Source organism: Tetrao urogallus (assembly GCF_951394365.1).
Source record: "Tetrao urogallus genome assembly, chromosome: 1".
NCBI classification, from domain to species: Eukaryota; Metazoa; Chordata; class Aves; order Galliformes; family Phasianidae; genus Tetrao; species Tetrao urogallus.
In genome coordinates this window covers 191,732,132-191,752,573 of record NC_136813.1, presented here as the reverse complement: position 1 = coordinate 191,752,573, position 20,442 = coordinate 191,732,132, and the positions used below count along the sequence as shown (strand labels likewise).

The 20,442-nt window shown below is 41.3% G+C and overlaps 1 protein-coding gene across 1 annotated transcript in view; it reads left to right on the top strand.

Annotated features, from left to right (window-relative positions):
• Nucleotides 1-1,047: 1,047 nt before the first annotated feature.
• Nucleotides 1,048-20,442, top strand: part of CHCHD3 (coiled-coil-helix-coiled-coil-helix domain containing 3) — a gene marked incomplete at both ends in the record, with an annotated part of 164,814 nt that continues 145,419 nt past the window's right edge. Inside the window, 2 exons of the mRNA XM_079549075.1 lie at nucleotides 1,048-1,128; nucleotides 4,180-4,264. Coding sequence (XP_079405201.1) covers nucleotides 1,048-1,128; nucleotides 4,180-4,264 — 166 coding nt within the window. The remainder of the gene's footprint in view (nucleotides 1,129-4,179; nucleotides 4,265-20,442) is intronic.

The following is a 20,442-nucleotide window of genomic DNA, read 5'->3' as shown; positions in this document are numbered from 1 at the left end:
TTTAAATTTCCCTTCCAACCAAAATAATTCTATAATTCTGTGAGATATACCTACTATGTATTTCTTGCCTCACATTTAGGACAGAGAAATTCAGAGATGTTTCCAACATTACCGGCATCCAAAATGCAACATGTTTTCTGAGGTTATACACCAGAGAACACCTTGTTCTCCTCTCAGGCCTCCCCCCAGCACAAATCTCTGCAGTTCTGGCAATCTTGGCAGGCCACCAGCCCCATCCAACCTACAGAACAGATGTTACCTGCAGAGCAGCCAGATCCAAGTGAACCTTTTATTTTAGGCTGAGGAGAAAATACATTATGTGTTACTAACATTATTCAGTTCTTGGAACGAAGATTACATGTCTAAAGGGCTAATGGTAATTACTGAAAGGAGTTAATGGTCCAAGAGGGTTAATGGTAATTTTATAATGTTATAAAAATGGATTGAGGTGCCAATTTGGACTGGATGACCTTCAAAGGTCCCTTCCAACTCAAACATCCTATGATACAGGCTTAGGGCTCCAGCACAGCCTTGAGGAACACTTCCCACAGGGGCCCATCCTGAGGCATTGTAACATCTTTGGGATGACAGATGTACAACTACACCCCAAATCCAGAACGTACCTTCACACAGGGATAGCCACATTGGGCCACGACGAACGGCATTTCCCCACATGCACAGCCCCCTCAGCCTGGGGCCAGAGAGAACTACACTACCCAGCGGGCCATGCGCTGGAGCCCCGCACTCCGCCCCCGCCTGTCAGCGCTAAGGATCCTGGGAGTAGTAGTCTATGTCCCTCCCTCGGGAAGTTTAACTGAAAAAGTTTCCTCAGCCTTTCCGGGTGCCTCGCCGCTCTTCGGCGGGTGTGCGCGGTTTCCATGGCTACGGCCCCGCTGCCAATAGGAAGAAGGTTTCTAGGCGCGGAGGGCGGGGTGAAGCGAGGGACGGCCCAATGAGAGGCGGCGTTGTTGAGGGGCGCGCTGGCAGCGGGTACAGAGAGTCTCCTTGGGGCCGTCCCTGGCAGCGGCCTGGTAGCGCCGGGCGAAGATGGGCGCCACCGGCAGCACTCGGCGTGTCACCTTCGAGGCGGACGAGAATGAGAACATCACGGTGGTGAAGGGCGTGCGGGTGAGAGCGGGGCTCCCCCGGGCCTGGGCGTCTTCTCTGGGACAGATTCTTCTCCGTTCTCTGAGGGGCACGTGGGGCCTGGCCTGCCCGGCGCTGCCCCTGCGCCTCACTCGTCTTTCTCCCCGTTTTGTGCCGCTGTGCTGCTGGCGTCTGCCGCCCGTTCCCTTCTCTCCTTGAGCTTTGCTCGTTTCCTCCTCTTACTCTTTATTATCCTAAAGTCTTGCTGTCACTTTCTCCTTTGGTGAGAAGCTTGCTGTGACTGTGCTGGCCCCTCGGCCTTGTCTCCAAGGGCAGCACGGTGCTGAGAGAGATGTGTGACTGGAAGAACTTGTTTTGTGCCTTCTCTGATCTCCACGTCTCAGAGCTGATCATTTTCCCACGTTCTCTTACAAGCTGTGTGAGCCAGCAACATGCTCTCGCAGCCCAGAAGGCCAACAATATCCTGAGCTGTATCAACAGAGAGGTGGCAGCAGGGAGGGAGGTGATTGCCACTCTCTACTCTGCCCGTGTGAGGCCTCATTCGGAGAACTGTGTCAGGGTCTGGGGTCCCCAGTACAGTGGAACTGTTGGAGTGGGTCCAGAGGAGGGCATGAAGATGATCAGAGGGTTGGAGCACCTTTCCTGTGAAGACAGGCTGAGGGAACTGGGCTTGTTCAGCCTGGAGAAGGCTCCAGGGACACCTCATTGCAGCCTTTCAGTATTTAGAAGGAGTTTATGAACAAGAGAGAAATCAACTTTTTATGCAGGTAGACAGTGATAGCACAAATGGGTGCTTATAATCATAGGAATGGTTTTAAACTAAAAAAGGGGAGATTCAGAGTAGGTGTCAGGAGGGAACTTCTCACTGAGAGGATGGTGAGGAGCTGGCATGGGCTCCCTGGGGAAGTTGTGGATGCCCCATCTCTGGAGATGTTTAATGTTAGGCTGGATGGGGCACTGGGCAGCCTGATCTGGCAGGTGGCAACCCTGCCTGTGGCAGAGGGGCTTGGACCTCAATGAACCTCAATGAATCTTGAGATCCCTTCGAATCCAATATATTCTGTGATTCCATGATTCCGTATATCCAGTTTTCAGTTCACTCTACAGAAGCACTCACATTCTTTCCCAATTTGTGGCATGCTGTTGCCTGTAACACAGCAAAGGGCAGATAGCTCGTGGCACAAGACACTGCAAAATCTTGCAGCACAGTGATTTGTCAACAGAAGGCACTGCAGTTCATAGCAGGAATGATAAGGTGTCTTTTATCCCTGCTGATAGGGAGGAGTGTTGCACAACAAAGGATGGTGGTAACTCCTGCTTTTTCTTTTGTCATACTAATATTTCCCTGTTCTGGATGCGTAATGGTCTTGGTCAAATAGGTGACTGTATCTTCAGTTACTATTTAATTACTGTTACTATTAAGTTACTACAGAGTTTATCATCTTTGTAACTTCTTTTTATTTGATTCCTGTGCTTGGTGAGCTTTTGTTGCTTTATTGTTGGCTCCAGCTGCTTCAGTACTAGGAAGTGCTGTTGAATTTTCTGTGTTGTATTGTATTGAAACTTCTATAAAGTATTCTGTATCTTGAAATATTGACTATGAAAACTGCATGATATCACAGGTGATAGGGAAATACAGATTCATTAATCAGTGGGATATCTGTAAGTGATTCTCTTTATATACCTAAGACTAATTGTGTCAAGTTTGGTTGAAAGATTTGATATTAAGGCAAGAAATCTTATGATGGAGGAATTTTACCTTTTCAATTGCATGTTAGAGCTCAAATTGTAGCAAAACTTCTCTAATGCAGATTTCTGCCAGTGAGAAACATTGTGCTGTAAAGAACTCTCTAATGAAAAATAGTTTTTAAGGGTAGTTGAAGCTGTGTTCATGGTGTTCAAGGAAAGTTCTAAGTTGAAACATAAGAACTTACATGATGTTTTTTTCTGTTAGATGTAGGGTTGCTCCAGAAGTAATGCCTTCTTTTTATTTCTGTGGAGAATACAGCAATTACAAAGAGCATAATAACACTGTTTAATAGAGCAGTTTCTCAGCTGCAAAACTTTGTTTTTCAGTGTGATCATCACTATTGGCTCTGTATTTTTGCCAGTGATGAACAAGAGCCTGCGTGCTGTGCACTAAAAAATCTGTACCAGTGGAAGTAACCTGCTGTTGCCGCTGCTGACAGGCACCACCACCTCACTGTGCTCACGTCCACTCTTTGGAATCCATGAACATTCAGCAAGTGTTGATGAATGTCAGTGGGTGCCGTTTTTGCCACATGGAGGAGTTCAATTCCACCTCTTTGCTTCATACGCACTTTTGTGTCAGATACCGCTTTGTCAGACTGCCCCTCTTCTGCCTCTGTTGCACAGCAACAAAATATAATGGGACATTGGTGGGGGGGTTCAACATCTACTGCCATACCACCAACATCCACCTCTGACGTTGTGGACCAACAGGCATTATTTCCAGGGCAGCCCTTGTGTTTTTTCCTTGGGGTACAGTAGATCTGATATTGGGCGCTCCTCTTACTCTCAGTTTCATTTCATGTAATTTGTGACTGTTTTTGGGTATGCACGTGTCAGCAGTAGGCTGAACCCTGTGGGTGACAATCCTTGCTATGACTGCTGTTGCTCCAGTGCTTTGGGAGCCCTATTAGAATGAAGTTCCTGTTGGCCCAGGTGCTCTGCAACTGCACAGTGTGGTGTTTGACCATTATCCAATAGCAGAGAAAGGCAAAAAGGCTGATTTAATAGAAGCAACGATGTGCTGGGGGATGGTGGTGTATGCTGTGTTTGATTGTACAGCTTTCTTGTGTTCCACGAGAAGCAAAATGTTCTAATTCTTTGTTCTCACAGAGAAGTGCTCGCCCCACCAAGGACGGGAAGGCTGCTGGAAATAACTTATGTTGTTCTGTTGATAACATTTCAGCTGTCCTTGTGTCTTATTCTGAAGCTCTGTCCTATTTTATTTAATAAGTTTTACTTCGTTTTTGTGAGGGCGGGGGGTAATGGAGGTGAAGGAGGAGATGCAGGCTGACTGAAGGGGCTGGGGGTTTTGTTTTCCAGCTATCTGATAGCGTCATTGATCGGATGAAGGAACCTTCTTCGCCCAGTGGAAGACCACAGTCTCAGCGCCGATCACCTGGTGCAGGTATGCATTTATTGTTTCTGTTCTAGTGGAGGGAAAAAAAAATGAAATGTGTCATTCAGATTATTGTAATGAACTCATTGCCATTTCATTGATCTGGCTTTTATCTGACATCCAACATTGTTCCTTTCAAAGAAAGAAGCAGCTGATGGCTTTTAGATGAGTTACATTACTCTTTGGTTTTCTTCTAACAGTAAAATTTAAAACACAGCTGTTCTATAGACTTGGTTTTCTAAGTTTTTATCTGTTCTTAAAAGCTCTTCTTCATTTTTATTTATAAAAAGACATATACAGAAGTATACATTGAGTTTTGAAGTGAAAATTCTTGTGCATTTAATCAACATTGAGTTTTCCTTATAGCTAGTTGCAGTTGAAATACACTTAAGCAAATGATAAAAGAATGATGTTATTCCCCTGTTGTGGAAGAGCGAAAATGAGTTGTGTACAGTTTGTACAGATTGCTGTCTGAAAATGATGGCTTTCCTAATATTTTTATTTCATTACTGAGGTCTGTCTGCATGTAGTCTAATTTAAAATAGTTCAGCACTGTGGACATGGAAATGAATGGCAGAGAATTGGATTTATGGCAGTGGTGCCTTGTGATTTATGTCTGTTGACTATGTGGGACCTGTAAGGTTCAAGGCTTCTTAACCACTTCTCCAGAAATATTCCTGATATCAGAATTCCTGAGGGGCCTGCTGCCTTGTTGTTTACAAAGCAGAACTCCCAGATCTCCCCTCATGATAAGAAGCGTGTCAGAGGTGGACCTTGCAGCAAGACTTGAATGAGTGTCATCTTTCATCCAGCTTAAGCATAGAAAGTTGGTTTCCTTTTGCTTAACTGAAGATGTTTAAGGAGTAGAGGTGGCTTTATCATGGCTGGGTTCCTTCTATAGTCAACGGAAAGAAAAATGTATTTTTGGGAGACAATTCATTTGAAAAATCTACTTCAGGATGAGACAAACTGCCCTCTAGGAATACCAGGGTGAAGAGTTCAGATGTCAGAGTCCATGTGCTTCAGGTGAACCTACCCCAGCATGTTTTATTTATAATGATGCTCCCAAATGTTGCTGCTCTAGAGGTTATTTTTCAGCTTTATAAGTGGTAGAAGTGTGACGTGTTGAAGATTGATAAAATATCAGTGCTAAAAAAGCCTCAAGTTGTCACCTGGCTGCTGAAATGTAGATTGCTCAATAAAATTAGGATTTGGAGCTTGCCTAAGTAAGGTTTAGATGAAATAGGGCTGTAGTTTTGTGTCTGAACTGCCAGGTTGTCCATCTTCTCTTGTTTGAATAGCATCCATATGATGATGTTAATGTGTTTTACTGTGGTGGAGAATTTATTTTAAGACAATGATTTATGTGAAATAATAATAGCTGTGCATGCTAACTGCTTACACTGTGATACCTGTTGCTTTTCATCCTTAAATGAGTTACGGAAGTAACCTCGAGAACAAGAAAGTGGGATTTTTGGGATGTGATTGCAGGGATGAATTTCTGAGGCATTCCAGCCTTCTTTACTAATCCACAGTTTGCACATAGCTTGGTCTTCTGCTTCTCTTTGTGTGTTGGAAATCTTCACTGAAAGGCTTAATGAATCTCTCAATCCTTTGCAAGCGTGGGAGATGTTACTTGTATTTCTGCTTTAAGAGCCAGTAATTGAGGTGGAGTGCTTGTATTTACACAGGATAATCAAGGTTATACCTCTGTTGCTCAAATGATTTGTATTTGAGAAGATTAAATTATACTTAAGTACACGTTGCCATACCATCTATTCCTCAGCCACTGAATGATTTTTGATGAAGAATTACAAACAGTCGAGTTTCTTTGATGCTGTAAGAACAGTCAAGCTACTTATTTTGGATCTACGTCTTAACTTTTCAGGGGCTGCACTTGTTTGATACAGTGTCATTACAAGAAGGACACTCCTATCAAAGCCAATGCTCTGGTGATTTAGTATTGGACTACGGCTTTGGGGGCTGGATCCCAAATCTGGAGATCTTCCTTCTGCTGTGATGCAGCTGTGCTTGGTGTTGGTTTCTTCCTTAAGCCCTCTTGCTGCTGATGAGACGTGTCTCCCATGGCTCCTCCTGCGTATGAATCTGGTTAGAGTGACTTGCTTTTCCATCTGGGTGGAACACCCACAGCTTCTGAAGAGAGTTTTTGAAGAGCGGTGTTGTTTGAAGGCTGGTTCTGGCTGCTGGATTCCCAGCCGGTCGATTTCAGAACTTGGCAGTTTCTTAGCCTACATTTACATCATGGTGCATTCTAGATAAACGACGCTTGTTTCTCCCTCTAGAGTTTTCTAATTTATGTAGGCAATAGAAACAATCCTTAACTCAAGTCTTCGGTAGCTTTTGGTTGAGGAATAATTGATTGGATTACGTGTAAAAGTGTGGATCTTGCTGCTTGCTGGTATATGATGTATTTATTGACTTCAGTTTCGGGTTGGAAAATGAAATTGCATACATTTACAATGAAACCTGACATCTAAATACTGCGTCTTAAAACATCCTTGCTTGCTCGGATCATTTTATGACTGTTGAGTAATATTGAATGCGCTGAAATATTTAGCAAGAGTAAAATCTTTAAAGTATGTCTGTAATTCCTAAAGCGATATTGATGAAAAGTAATTTGGTCAGATGAGAGTGTTTGTTTTTTTTTTTTTTTTTTTTTTTTGAGGATTCATTATACCTAAAGCTTCAGTTGGAACAGACAAAGGGGATGGTTTAATTCGTTTTAGTATAGTGGATATCTGGAAAGCTTGTAGTCTATTATAAGTGAGTTTAAAAAAAAAAGTGATTAATTTATCAAGTTTCTGCATCTCAGCTTTTTTTTTTCCTTGGTTGTCATTACAGAAGCAAACTACACTGTGGACGCAGAGGATTGTTTTATTTCTTTTTAACTGTATGTTTGCTGTTGTTATCATGCCTATGAAAAGACAGTAAAGGACCCATATCACAGTGCTGTGTGTTTTGAAGGTGTGAAATAAGGCTGGTACTGCTGGTGCCTCTCCAGAAGTTGGATTAGATTTGAAATGCTTCCCGTGGAGAAAAATGTCATTCCACACAAACAAACAAGGTTGTGAAATACATCTTTTCATTGTGTGCTCTGTGGTGTTGGTATCCATATATTTTGGTGAAGTTTCTGGAGCCCACGGTATCTCAGTTCAGTCAGAAACACAAGAAAGTATTGCTGAGATGGGCAGGAATGTGCATTTGAAGAATTAGGTTCTAGTTGAAGATGCAACTGAAATTGAACTAAACTTTAGTAGAGCAAACTTAAGCTTCCTCAAGCTTGTTAGTAGGATCCCATGGGAGGCAGCTCTGAGAAATGAGTTCAGGAAAGCTGTCAAATCTTTAAGGGCGACCTCTTCTTACTGCAAGAGCAGTCCATCCTCATACTCAAGGGAATGAACAGATCCCCATTTAATGAGACCACTCTCAGGATGGAACTCATGACAGGGCTCAGGAGGAGCATTGGCAGGAGATAGAAGCAGAAATTTTCTACAGAAAGATGGGATCTTTCTATGAGGTAAGGACAGTAAGCATCACTTACTTCAACCTTGACAAGACTTTCAGTGCTCTTACAATATTACTGCATCCATATTAGGATGTTAGAATGTGGATGGCCAAAAGACAAGCTGGATTAAAAAACTTTGGTCAGGATCAGCAGGTTGTGGTTAATGGGCTTCCCCTTTCTGGAGGCTGGCAACAAATGATCTACTGCTGGAGCTTGTCTCGTATAACAGATCTAATCTTCCAGAACATGTATAAAGGTGGAGTGCATATTCCTTAATGCAGGTGACTCCAGTTAGATCGACTCTGACAATATGCTCAAGGGCAGGGCTGCCATCCAGAGGAACCTGGGCAGGCTGGAGGAGTGAAGCCAACAGGAGCCTCATGAAATGTAACAAGGATAAATGCAAAGTCCTGCACCAGGTGAGAAGCAATCAATTGCTGCAGTGCAGGCTGGGATGCCCTCTAGGGAACAGCTGTGCAGGAAAGGAACTGGATGCTGGAAGGCAGCATACTGTGTGTAGTCAGCTCTGTGTCCAGGAGGCAGTTAGCTAGCAGCATCCTGGGCTGTAGAAATGGGAGCAAATTAGCACAGCAGGGGAAGGGGTTTTCCTCTTCAGCAGTTTTCTGATCACCTCTAGATTACTGCATACAGTTTTAGACCCATCAGTACGAGGCATTGATCAGCTGGCTTGAGGTCAGCAATGGTCAGCTGCTGAAGTGTCTTCTCTATGAGGAGAGGAAGCTTGGCTACTTCAGCTTGCAGAAAAGTAAGATTTTTGGAGACATTATAATAGCATCCTTCCTATAGCTTATTGAAATGGTGGCAACAGCTATTTTATAGTGATGCACTGTATGAGAATAAGAGATAGTGGATGGGAAAGCAGGAGAGATTCAGACTGGAAATAAGGAAAAACTATGTCATGGTGAAGCTGGTCAAGCACTGGAAGAGGCTTCCCAGTTGAGGCTATGCAGCCTTCATTGTTGGAGGCTTTCAAGGTACAAGTGGTTAAAACTTCTGGGCAACCTGATCTGATCTCAGGGCTGACTCCGCTTTGAGCATTGCATTTGACAAAGTTACTTCCTAAGTCTTTTGTAATCCCATAATTTGGGTGCAGAGTGTGAAAATGAAATGCTTGGCTGCACCTAACAAATTTATTCTTTATAATGCAAGTGGAAATGGTTAAAGTCACCTGGGCTGGTGCAGTGTGCAGTTCCAGGCGAACATAGCTGAGAGGTTTTACACTGCAGTTGCTGCCCTTGTACTTGGTCCAATATTTAGGAAAATCTTATTTCAACACTAAAGAATGACAGCATATATATATATATTCTCCTTACTCCTGCTGATGGTGTTTCTGGAGAGTTGGATGCTGGATGAAGAAAATAAAACTGTTTTCTGATGACAAGTATTTTCGGAGGCTGTGCTGTGTTGCTCGTGACTTTGAGTTGTGTTGTATTTACGTGTTTTGTGTATATCTGGAGGTTTACAGAATTTTGCTAAGTTTATGCTAGTTAAGCAAGAATCTTCTGGAAATAAATCCTTAGTTCTGTGCCCTTTTATATATTTGCTATTTTCATCTATTTTTTGTTGCAGTAACACTCTTTCTCCGCGTAAATGGAAGATTAAGTAAATTGACATTTCTGTGATGTTATTGTGTAACATTGACTCTTATTTCTAGGAAAGAAAGAAAAACAGCTTATAACCTTAGGAAAAAAACCAAGATATTTTTGATGCCTTGTTGTTTGTCTTGCTATGTACATCTCTTGCTATACTTGTACATCTCTGACTGTTTCTTTCAGCCACTGGCATTCTTCTTTTAGCAGTAGCCAAGAAAGCCTGGTCTCTCCATTTGCTAATACTTTGTCCTGCTCTATCTGCAGCTCTGGGTATTCTTTAGTAGTTTTTAGGTGTAAAATCAATTGGGTTGGAATCCCCAGGCAACAAACTGAGCTAACCTATGGCCACCACAAGTAGCCTGAATGGCCCAGATTTGAATCTTATACAAACCACCACACTTGTGGTTTTGCACTAATTTCCCTTTGACTGTTCTTTTCTTTTTTCACCAAGTTTAGAGAGATTTGTGAGAATTTCTGAAGCTTCTCATCATGCTATTGTGACAGAAATATATAAGACTATACAATTCTGTGGTATTTCAGAAAACATTCTGCTGGCATAAAGGCATATCCTTATGAGGGAGGTTGTATAAAACACAGCTTCATCTGGTCATCATTGCTTCTCACTCCCAGGCTTTTGTCTGCACAGGATATGTAGCTTTTTTGGTGCTTGATTTAAAGCTGAGCAAAGTGTCTTGGGTGTTCTTGGATGTGATGCTGCAGTGTTCACTCATGCTCTCACATGGCTTGTTATATTGCCACTTAGTTGTCACTGAGTTTCTTGGAGATAACGTTATTTTCAGTGATGTATATTGATATTCTTTGGGTTAAAGGTTCACTATTGATGGAAGTATTTTATTATCAAAAGGTGAAACATCTTGTAACTCACTCGACTACTGAAGATGCCTAACTTTTAGTGCTGTCACTCTAACAGCAAATCTTTAGCTGAGCCTGACATTCATGTCACTGGATTGCAGGAGTATAGGGAATGTAGAATTATGCATGGGAGATGAAGTAAGTATTGCATAAATTTAAGTTCTCACTGTCTGTGTGACACACAAGGTGTTCTGCGAATGCTTTCAGATGGCTGGCTATGTCCTTGTAAAATAGTTCTTAAATTAGAAGGATAAATGAGTAACTAATGCAACCCGTACTTCTGGTTTTGTTTTCACCCATAGTAATTGGAAGATGAAAGCTGTGGGAGATCTTAGTTCTTCACTCTGAGTCCTGAAAGTACAGTATTAGCTGCGTCACAAATGGTGTGAAGAGTTGGGTAGATGTAATGAGAATGTTAGAGAGCAGGGAAAAGTCCACATTTAATTGTTTGGAAGACTTTCACATTCGTTGAATGTGAAAAAGTTACTCAGTTGTATGGGAGCAGTGCCTAGAACCTTGCTGGTTTCTTATGGTGAGAATGCAAGAGTCTGTATGTACAGACTTAATGTGATGCTCATCTATAAGAAAGGTCATAATGAGGAACCACAGGGTTACTAAGAAAAATTTCTTGGCAGAAATAGTGATTAGGCATTGAAACAAGCATTGAAACAGTTGCCCAGGGAAGTGGTGGAGTCACCATCCCTGAAGGTGTTCAAAAAGAGGGTCAGTGTGTCACTGAAGATATCTATGGTTCAGTGGGCAGTATTGGTGGTAAGTGGGTGGTTGGACCAGATGATCACAGAGTTCTTTCCCAACCATAATGATTCTGTTATTCTGTGGTAGGGAGTACTCTGTTGCCCTGTGTGCCCAATGTTTGTCAAATTCAAACTAGTTGTGATTCTTCACTGAAATACTGTCTTTGAGATAACATCACAACCGTGCCTTTAGGCCGCCTACTTTGAGTTTTGTGTACTCGTACATTCTGGACTGCAACAGTTGTCTTAAGTGACCAGAAGCAGGAGCTGTTGAAACTTCTCAAGCAAAAATCACGTATCCTAAGGCTATGGTCTTTGAAGAAGTTTTGCAAATCATGTCTAACTTAAGGGTTTTTTTTTTCTCTGAAGCAGCTTCTTTAGCAACTTCACTACTGGTGTTTTAAGTGCAAATGACAGTGGGAAGGAAGGAGCACAAAGATGCTGTTGCTGGAACTGGAGAGTGTGGAGATGGCTTGAGCAGGCTGGGATGTGGGAAGAGCACCAAGTCTTGTGCATTTTAGCTCTGGGGATTACACCATCAGTTAAGGGAAAAGCTGAACTGGGATGATTTGTGGCACAGGCTTCTATTTGAAACTATTATGTGGAAATTCTTGGAATGGTATCATTGAGTGCCAGAGATGTTATAATTGCTGCATACGGTACAACAGTCCTTACCTTTCCAGGTATTAATTTTGACAGTGTTTTCTCAGAAGTACACTTAGTCCAATGTGTAATAGTCCAGAAAATGGTTTGGTTTGTTTTCTGTAAGGTAGTTTGTATTGCTGCTCATAATAATGATCTTGAAATAATCCTTAAGTTGTCACAGGCTAGGTTTTTATCCCTAATAAAGAAATAATGTGCTATTCAAGGAAGGAGTCGCTGTTTTCTGTTTAACCAAAAAACACCACTTACAGTTAAATTATCAATAGCAAAGCCCAGAAAACCTACTTAATCCCTGAAAAACCTTACTCACCTCTGAAGTGGACTGTGTGATCTACATACACTTAAATACGGTCCAAGGATGGCATCTGCATTATCGTTATCCCAGAGCTTGCATGGTGCGCATTTGACTTGTACAATTTTGCAATTGGAAGGGCCCCATGCAGAAGATGTCTCTCTCTCTCTCTCTCTTTGTTTTATTGTAATGTAATGATTGTGTTGAACTTTGTATGAAGAAGTGGCCCATTTGGGGGAGGCATTTAAGGCTGGAATTGAACTAATCGATTCCCCTACTTTTCTCCTGCTTTTTTTTACTTCTTGTTGTTCAGTTTTGTAAAAGGAGCTAAAAAAAGCCAATTCTGAAAGCTTTCAACCGTTCTGCAAGTATAGGCATTGAATTTTTGAGAGCTTATGGCAATGAGTTGTTGTTTCTCTTTTGCATTCTCACTCTGACCTGCGTGTAGGTCTACCACATGGATATTGCTGTGTGTTAGGTGGGCATCTGATGTAATTAGAGGATCTTGTTTTACAATTGATAAAGAACTTCTGATATTCCAAATGAAATTTAAAGAGAGAATAGTCTGTGTGAGGTCCTGTCTTATCTGTGTGCATAAATACGTAGGTCTTAGGTCTAGATAGATTCATATAAAAGAATTGGCTTCTTTTATAGTTTTTTTTTTCCTGTTACAAATGGTTTTCTGTGTTTGTGGCTTTTGGTGGATAGACAGAATTAGCTGTCAACTGGCACTCAATTAGAAGTGTCATTTTTTGTTTCCATATATTCTTTGAAACAGGTAAGTCTTGTGTACTGCACACTGTGTGCTTTTTTGGTCTCAAGTGGATTTGTCAAAATTAAATTTCATGCAATTCTGCTTAAGGCTTCATGTGCTCTATTAGGGTTTACCAAGTGCAGGCATTTGCTCCAAAAAATCTTTCTGAGGAGTTGTGCAGTGCACGCATAAAGCAATTTTGTCATAGGTAGTGTAAAAAGCATAGCCAAAGAATTTGCTTAGAAACGGCCTCTAGGTCGGAACCGTCTGCTTTTTAATGTTAAAAGCACAGGATCTGTGTGTGCTACAGCACAGCTTTCTGGTACTTAGGGGGAAATTCCTGGAGGCATTCAAGGCCAGGCTGGATGTGGCTCTGGGCACCTGGTCTGCTGGTTGGTGACCCTGCACATAGCAGGGAGTTGAATCCCGATGGTCATTTTCAATTCTGTGATTCTATAAAAATCAACTGCTTGTTGTGGCATGTGAATCTCATATTAATTTCTAGTGCTACAACAAGCTGGATTTAAAAAAAAAAAACAAACAAAAAAAACAAAAAAAAACCACAACAAAACAACAACAGTGGAACTATCTCAAAAAATGTAGGGAAAGACCCAACCTGGAAAAAAGAGATTGCAAAGGGCTCTGTGAAATGTGTACAAAATAGCATGCAGTAAACAATTTTAGGATCTAAATGGTTATGCATTTATGCATGGAATTGGTGCTTTTACTCGTGCTGAGCACTGAATTGTTTGGGAGTGAACTCCTGATAAAGATTTAGACCTTTGATCAGAGTCTTAGGCTGAACTTGGGGAAAATGCTGCCAGAATCCATCATACGTTTATAAGGCAGACTTGGGGAAGAGACAGAAATCACAGTTCACACGTGCTGAAATTCTCGGTTCGTACAGAGAGTTGAATGTGCTGGAAATTACCCAGAGAAGAAGAGCTCTGAACAATTTAACATTTCCTGTGAAATTTCTGCCTTTGACTTCTTCAGTCCATGCAGTGATGAGGCACCAGAACAAAACCCAGCTATTTCTCCTTTGTCCTTCAGAGACCTTTCGTGGGATTAGAGGTTGGAAAGGGTCAAAAAGACCAGATAGCTGGCTGAGATAAAAGGGTATGTAATTGAAATGATTGTTAGAGTAAAAGTCATTTGGAACAGCTTGAATAGTTCTGCTATCTTGAAGAACAAAATCAAAAATATTGATAGTCTTAGTGGTGTAAAGCTGAGAAGTAAATTAGAATACTTGGCTTTTACCAGTATTTGTCCTGATAGCTCTATGCCAAGGAATTGTCGTTCTGCTCTGCAGCATCCTCTCCAGTTTTTCAGTAAAATATGTTCTTGCCCAACTCTCCACTGACTACAACTGTCAATAAAATGAAAATAAGTGGGGCCCTGTAATAGGGGCAGAATGCTTCAGAATATTTCTAAACCAAGTCTTTGGTAAGAAATGATTTTAAATCACGTGAAGGGGAAGTGGGTTCTGAGTGCATTTTTTTTCTCTTTCCTTATTTAAAGATGCCACTTGTTAGGTGTTATGTTACTCAGAGGTCTCCTTATCCTGTGTAAATAATACGACTTGGTGGTTTTAATAGATTATGCTACTTTTCTTTCTATCATGCTTTATATACAGGCAATCTTTGGTGTGATGTTAAAGAATACTTCAGAGGTATGGTTTATCACATTAAGATGAAAAGAGAAGCTTTGTTTTATTCTTTCATCTTCCAGCTGCAACCAAGTGTTACTAAACCTCTTCATCACCTGTCAGATCAGACAAGTTAAGTATATTGTATAGTGCTTTTTTTTTTTTTTTTTTTTTGTTTCCTGAAAGCTTTCTACTACTTGTTTTTTTAGTTAAACAGGAGGTAACCACTTAGAGACATTTCTCCTACCTCAAGGGAGCTGTTGGCAGTTTCATTTACTGCTACAGTTTCCTTTTTTTTCTGAAACTTCTGCATGTTTGCATGTATACTGAATTTCTTGAGCTCATGTTGAGATATATTCCTGAAGTTCTGAGGAGCACCAGACTGGAAATTTCAGTTTTCAGGTACTGCTACCCATTGTTTTAAAACTAGAAAACAGATGAAGGAAATTCTTTTATGGTAGAATCATAGAATGGCTTGGTTTGGAAGGGACCTCAAGGATCAGAAATCTCCAACCCCCCTGCCACATGCAGGGCCACCAACCTCCACATTTAATATGAGACCAGGCTGCCAAGGGCCCCATCCAACCTGGCCTTGAACACCTCCAGGGATGGACGGGGGCATCATCCACAGCCTCTCTGGGCAGCCTGTTCCAGCACCTCACCACTCTCATAGTGAAGAACTTCCCCCTGACATCCAACCTAAATCTTCCCTCCTTCAACTTAAAACCATTTCCTCTTGTCCTGCAGTTATCTATTCTTCCGAAATGTTGGTTCCCCTCCTGTTTGTAGGCTCCCTTTAGGTACTGAAAGGCTGCAATGAGGTCACCCACAGCCTTCTTTTCTTTCTTCTCTTTGGCCTCAAGGTTTGTTGCGTATCTGTTTTAACATCTGTGTATTTGTTCTATTATCCAGCAGTATTTCATAAAGCCAATTAATTGGATTCTCATTTTTAGCTTTGTAAGTGCTTGATGTCACCTGTAAACTAGCATCAAGTCTAAGGTGAAGCATTGGGGTTTATCCCATTCTGTGAAAGTCTTCTATTTCTCTTTGCTCTCGAGAGCTCTCTACAGAAAGAACATTCATGAATTGTTCATCTGTGGTGATTTTTTTTAATTATTTTTTCTTTCACGTGTGTTAGAAGGGATAGCTTTATTTAAGGGAAAGGACTCAATTATCCTTGATGATACTGAGTGACACTTCTCAACAGGCAGAGATGGCACTGAGTGTTCTGCAGTCTAAGTAGGAAAAGCAATATGTGCAGAAATTGGCTGGAAGAATTAGAAAGGCCATGATAATTATTTAAGGGTGATTTCAATCAGACACCTAAGGAATCTGATTTTTGGAGAAGGAGCACTGGATGATGCCTCATGTCTCTGTCAACTAAGTTTTGACCAACTGACTACTATGGCTACACCCAGTTTACTTTTAATCTGCACTTTTTTTTGTGGAAGAGGGGGCAGAATGTTTTAATGGAAGGAAGAAAGGAACCTCATGAATTCCTAAATTAATGGGAAGCATCTTTGCTGACAATCAAACTATTATTTTTTTTTGTGAGGACAAACAGCACCGTTAAAAAGCTGTCAGTGGGGAGGGGTGGTACATCAATTTAAAGATCAGTCATTTTGAGAAGTTGTTTTTGTTAATGTGTCTCATTAACACATACATTTTTAATAACAAGTAGATTGTAGTTGCAACGACTTAAAACATTTCAGTGTGGTCTTCCAAGCATCTGAAGGGAGCCTACAGAAAAGCTGGGGAGGGATTTTTAATAATGGTGTGTAATGGCAAAACGAGGGGAAATGGCTTTAAGCTGGAAGGGGGTAGATTTGGGCTAGATGCTAGGAAGTCATGCTTTACTGTGAGGGTGGTGAGACACTGGAACAGGTTGCCCAGCAAGGCTGTGGATGCCCCCTCCCTGGAAGCTTTCAAAGGCAGGCTGGATGGGGCTGTGAGCAGCCTGGTCTGCTGGGAGGCATCCCTGCCTATAGCAAGAGTTGGAACTAGATGATCTCAAAGGTCTCTTCCACCCCAAACCATTCTGTGATTTTTTTTTTTTTTTTTTTTTTTTTTTTTTTTTCATTTGTGACTATTTTCAGTGTTCAGAAATGATTGCAAGTGTCACAGTTTTGTATGTAGTTTTCATTTCTGATTACAAGCAGATATATGGGGCTAAATGCTGGTTTGAGACTATTTCAGCTCCCGCACTTCAAGATTAACAATTTTGTAGCGCTTGATGATGAATACACTGGCTTCAGCAAAACTGGCTTTGTAAGACACATTACAGTGTTTCGTAGTTCTCTTCCATTTTCCTCAACAGAGATGAATCCTTGCTCCTGTGTACAACCTTAACACCCTCCATAGCCAGAGTGCTTTGATGTTCTTCCCTCTGTAAGTCAGTGATTTTGATTGACAAGACCTTCTAAGAAATGCTGATTACATGTTCTTATACTTTAGGTATGGATTTAGTTTCTTTGTATATTCTGGTTGTCATCTGATTCTAGTCTCGCCATCCTGTTGACCAGACTGCACGCTCTGTAGTTTTCATCTGAGCTGAATAAACAAACTCTGGAATTACTGTTTTCTCTGCGCTGAGACAAAACATCAATGTTATCAGTCTGTTATTGTAACTTGAATGAATCAATTGGAGATTAGGTGTGAGAGCGCCACAACAGCTGTTAAAGATCCACTTATTTATCTCTGCAGGCTTCCCTTTGTATCTAATTTTAAGTGAAGTGATTGCTTTCAGATTTTGTACACAGATTCGGTGCCCATCTCATTGGTTAAAATTATGATTTGATGTGGTTATAGTTTTTTCTGAATTCTGGCTTCTACTGGATTTTTATTTTATACTCTTTAAAACTTAGTGATAACTTTGTTAAATTGCTTTAAACATACAAGGTAGAGGTTTGGCATCTTGCTTTATATTTGTACACAACTCCAACCGCTGAGAAATCACGTTAACAGGATCAGCAGGTGTATTGATCAGTGTTATCTTTGTATAAAACGCTTTCTTTTTTCCTCTTTATCCTTTCATTAACCTTTATAGGTAACAACCTACTTTCTCTGCATGTTCCCCCCTCCCTCCCGCACTGTGATTGCCTTAAGGCCTTTCATATAACTTGGTTTTATCTCTTTTCTTTCTCACAATAATTTTCAAAGCTGTTAACCAGTTTTATCCAAACTTCTCAGAGGGATTTTCTAAATTCTCAGAAAGCGTGTAAATAAATTCTTCATCTTTTTAGAAGTCACTTGGTGACAAATGGTACAACCGCGATGCTTCTGGATAAGATTACTGATCAGTATTATAGACGGCCTTCGTACTGGTGAACAGCTTTACAAAATGAAAATAACCACTGCTGTTCCTACAGACAGCATGTTCTGTATTTTGACCATTAAGGCTTTTCTTGTGCTCCTAGGAATTTCCTCAAAACGAAAAGGTTGAGCAGAGCTTCTTGCTGAGCGATGCTGATCTGTGATGCAATATTTACAATGAATGCTTCTCACCACAAACACTCATACCTCACAAACAGTCTTTTCCCATCATTATAGTTTTTGCTGGCTTAATTGTAGCTTGCCCTCCCTGGATTCTCTACCTCTTTCCTTTCACCTTATCAGTGCTTTAAAATTGCTTTTTCCCATTGTCGTCTCTTATCTTTTGCCTTGCTGGACTTCTTCTCTAGCCCCTTTCCTTGAAAAGGGTCAGTCTCCTTGGTTGGAAGGGTAACTGCAGTGTTCTCTGATGTCTGTCCCTGTCTGGAAAAACTTGGAGCACTATGAGGCATGGAGGCTTCCTGATGCTTATTGAATGGCAGAGTAGGGAAAGTCCTGGAGTGTTGGAAGGTTGCAGAAAAGTCCATCAGTGAGCTGGGGGATTTGGGAGAGCTTGGATAAATAGGAAGGGGGAGATTCTTTAGGGCAGTGAATGTGCCACGTGAGGTTTTGGGATCTGATACTGCTCTTTGTGAGCTTCCTGATGCCTGGCTGTTGCATGCATCTGAAATTTGGTATCTGGAAGGAGCCAGGTGCAGAAAGATGTTGTTCTTCAAAAACAGCTGTGGGATGGGACAAATAAGCAGTTGTTCTGCTCCTGATAAAATAAAAAGAGGATTTCTTAAATTGTCTGATGTTGGCTTTAAGTAACAGAGTGCAAGTTGGTAGTGGGCACAGGTATCAGTGAGTGATGGTGTTGGTATGGGATAGTCCTTTGGAACCAGTTTTATTGTGTTACTTACTATGTGACCCCCTCAGGAGACTGGGGGACCTGTGGTTTGTGCCCTGCTAGGGGGCAGGTAGGCAAAATGCTTCTGTAATGTACTGTGCAGCTGATGAGCTGATACAGAGATGTACAGATACAAAGCCGTGTGTGAAGCTTTGGGCCAGTTATAGAATTCACCTTCCTGGTTTAAATAGTATGATGCCCTGAAAGAAAGCAGGGTTAATGTGTTTATGAGAGAAATGGGGCCTAAATCCACAAGAAGCCAGGTTATCATTGATTTTAGTGCAAAGGAAAATATTGCTGGTTGTTAATTTTGCAGAGCAGGGAGAATTTCCTTTGGCACTGGGAGCTGTGAATTAGCAGCAAGCTTTGGAAATTGTGAAAGGATTGAACGTCAGAAAGCTGAAGCATCGTCGTCATCACAAAGCTGTATCCACCATCAAATACCAACCTGTGGTTATCTTTCATTGTGTTTGCCCTCTTCTTCCTGATTGATTGTTCAGTTTGGTTTTGTTTGGAATCTCTTTGTGGCTGTTAGAGAAGGACTGACCATTACAGAGCATGCTAAGATCATTTGAAGTTATCAATACATGGGTGCAAATGGAAAACACAGAAATCAGCTTAGGTTGGAAAGTTAAATGAATATAGATTTATATGTTTCAAGACATTTATTTGAAGAAGGGGAAAAAACAGTTCCTTACACATATGTATAGTCACTTGTGCTGTGTATGAGATACACAACGATAGAAAACAACATTAGTCTGTCTTTATCCCATTACATACTCCTGCTCATCCCATTCAGTCACTCATTGAGTCTTTACTTACACTGTTTTCCAATGCCTAAAGCTACTGTGAGCTGGTGTTCCCACAAATGGAAAGGTATGTGAAATTATTCTCAACAGAGGCCTTTTTGTCTGAGTGATGAACGACTTTGTGAATCTTATTCTTGTTGAAAGCTACTGCAATCCTGAGCTGTAATTGGCTAAAATTGACTTTTCAGTGCTGCTGATAGTATGCAATCACAGCTGGAGAATCTTCTTTAAAGACAGTGGTAGTAGATGGAACATGAAAATGTGCTATTTATGTAGCCTTGACAGTACAGACAGTCCTATTCTGGAATGCTGGCCTGGGCAATAGTAGTTATAATTCCTTGCAGTTAATGGTAACTTCTAAATGTAAAATTAGGGAGATGTTTTAGTTTATGTGCTTTTTACTCAGCTGTTACACGTAGTTATACCTGATAGCACGCTGTCCCATGTAGTGGTAGAGGATGTTGATTGAGATACATGTTATAAAATAACATAATTTTAGGTGTTTTATTTTCCCCTACCTGCCCAAGTAAGAATTCAGATAAGGCTGACTATCACAGCTTCCGTAGCATTCACTTGGTTCCATCTTATTGCTTTTAGTGAAACAAGATTGTTTTTATTGAAGTTTCTTTGATATTACCTAGCTTTAATCAATAACCTTCAAGTTTATTATTTGTGTTAACAAAGATTGTGGGTTCCATTGCAAATGTAGTGATATTAAAGTGGTATTTAGTGGTATAGCAGTACCTGAAGGGGACCTATAGGAAAGCTGGGAAGGACTTCTTATAAGGGCAGGTACCAGCAGGATGAGGGGAAATGGCTTTAAGCTGGAAGGGGGTAGATTTGGGCTAGATACTAGGAAGTCATGCTTTACTGTGAGGGTGGTGAGACACTGGAACAGGTTGCCCAGCGAGGCTGTGGATGCCCCCTCCCTGGAAGCATTCAAGGCCAGGCTGCATGGAGCTGTGAGCAGCCTGGTCTGCTGGGAGGCATCCCTGACTATAGTGAGGTTGGAACTAGATGATCTGAAAGGCCCCT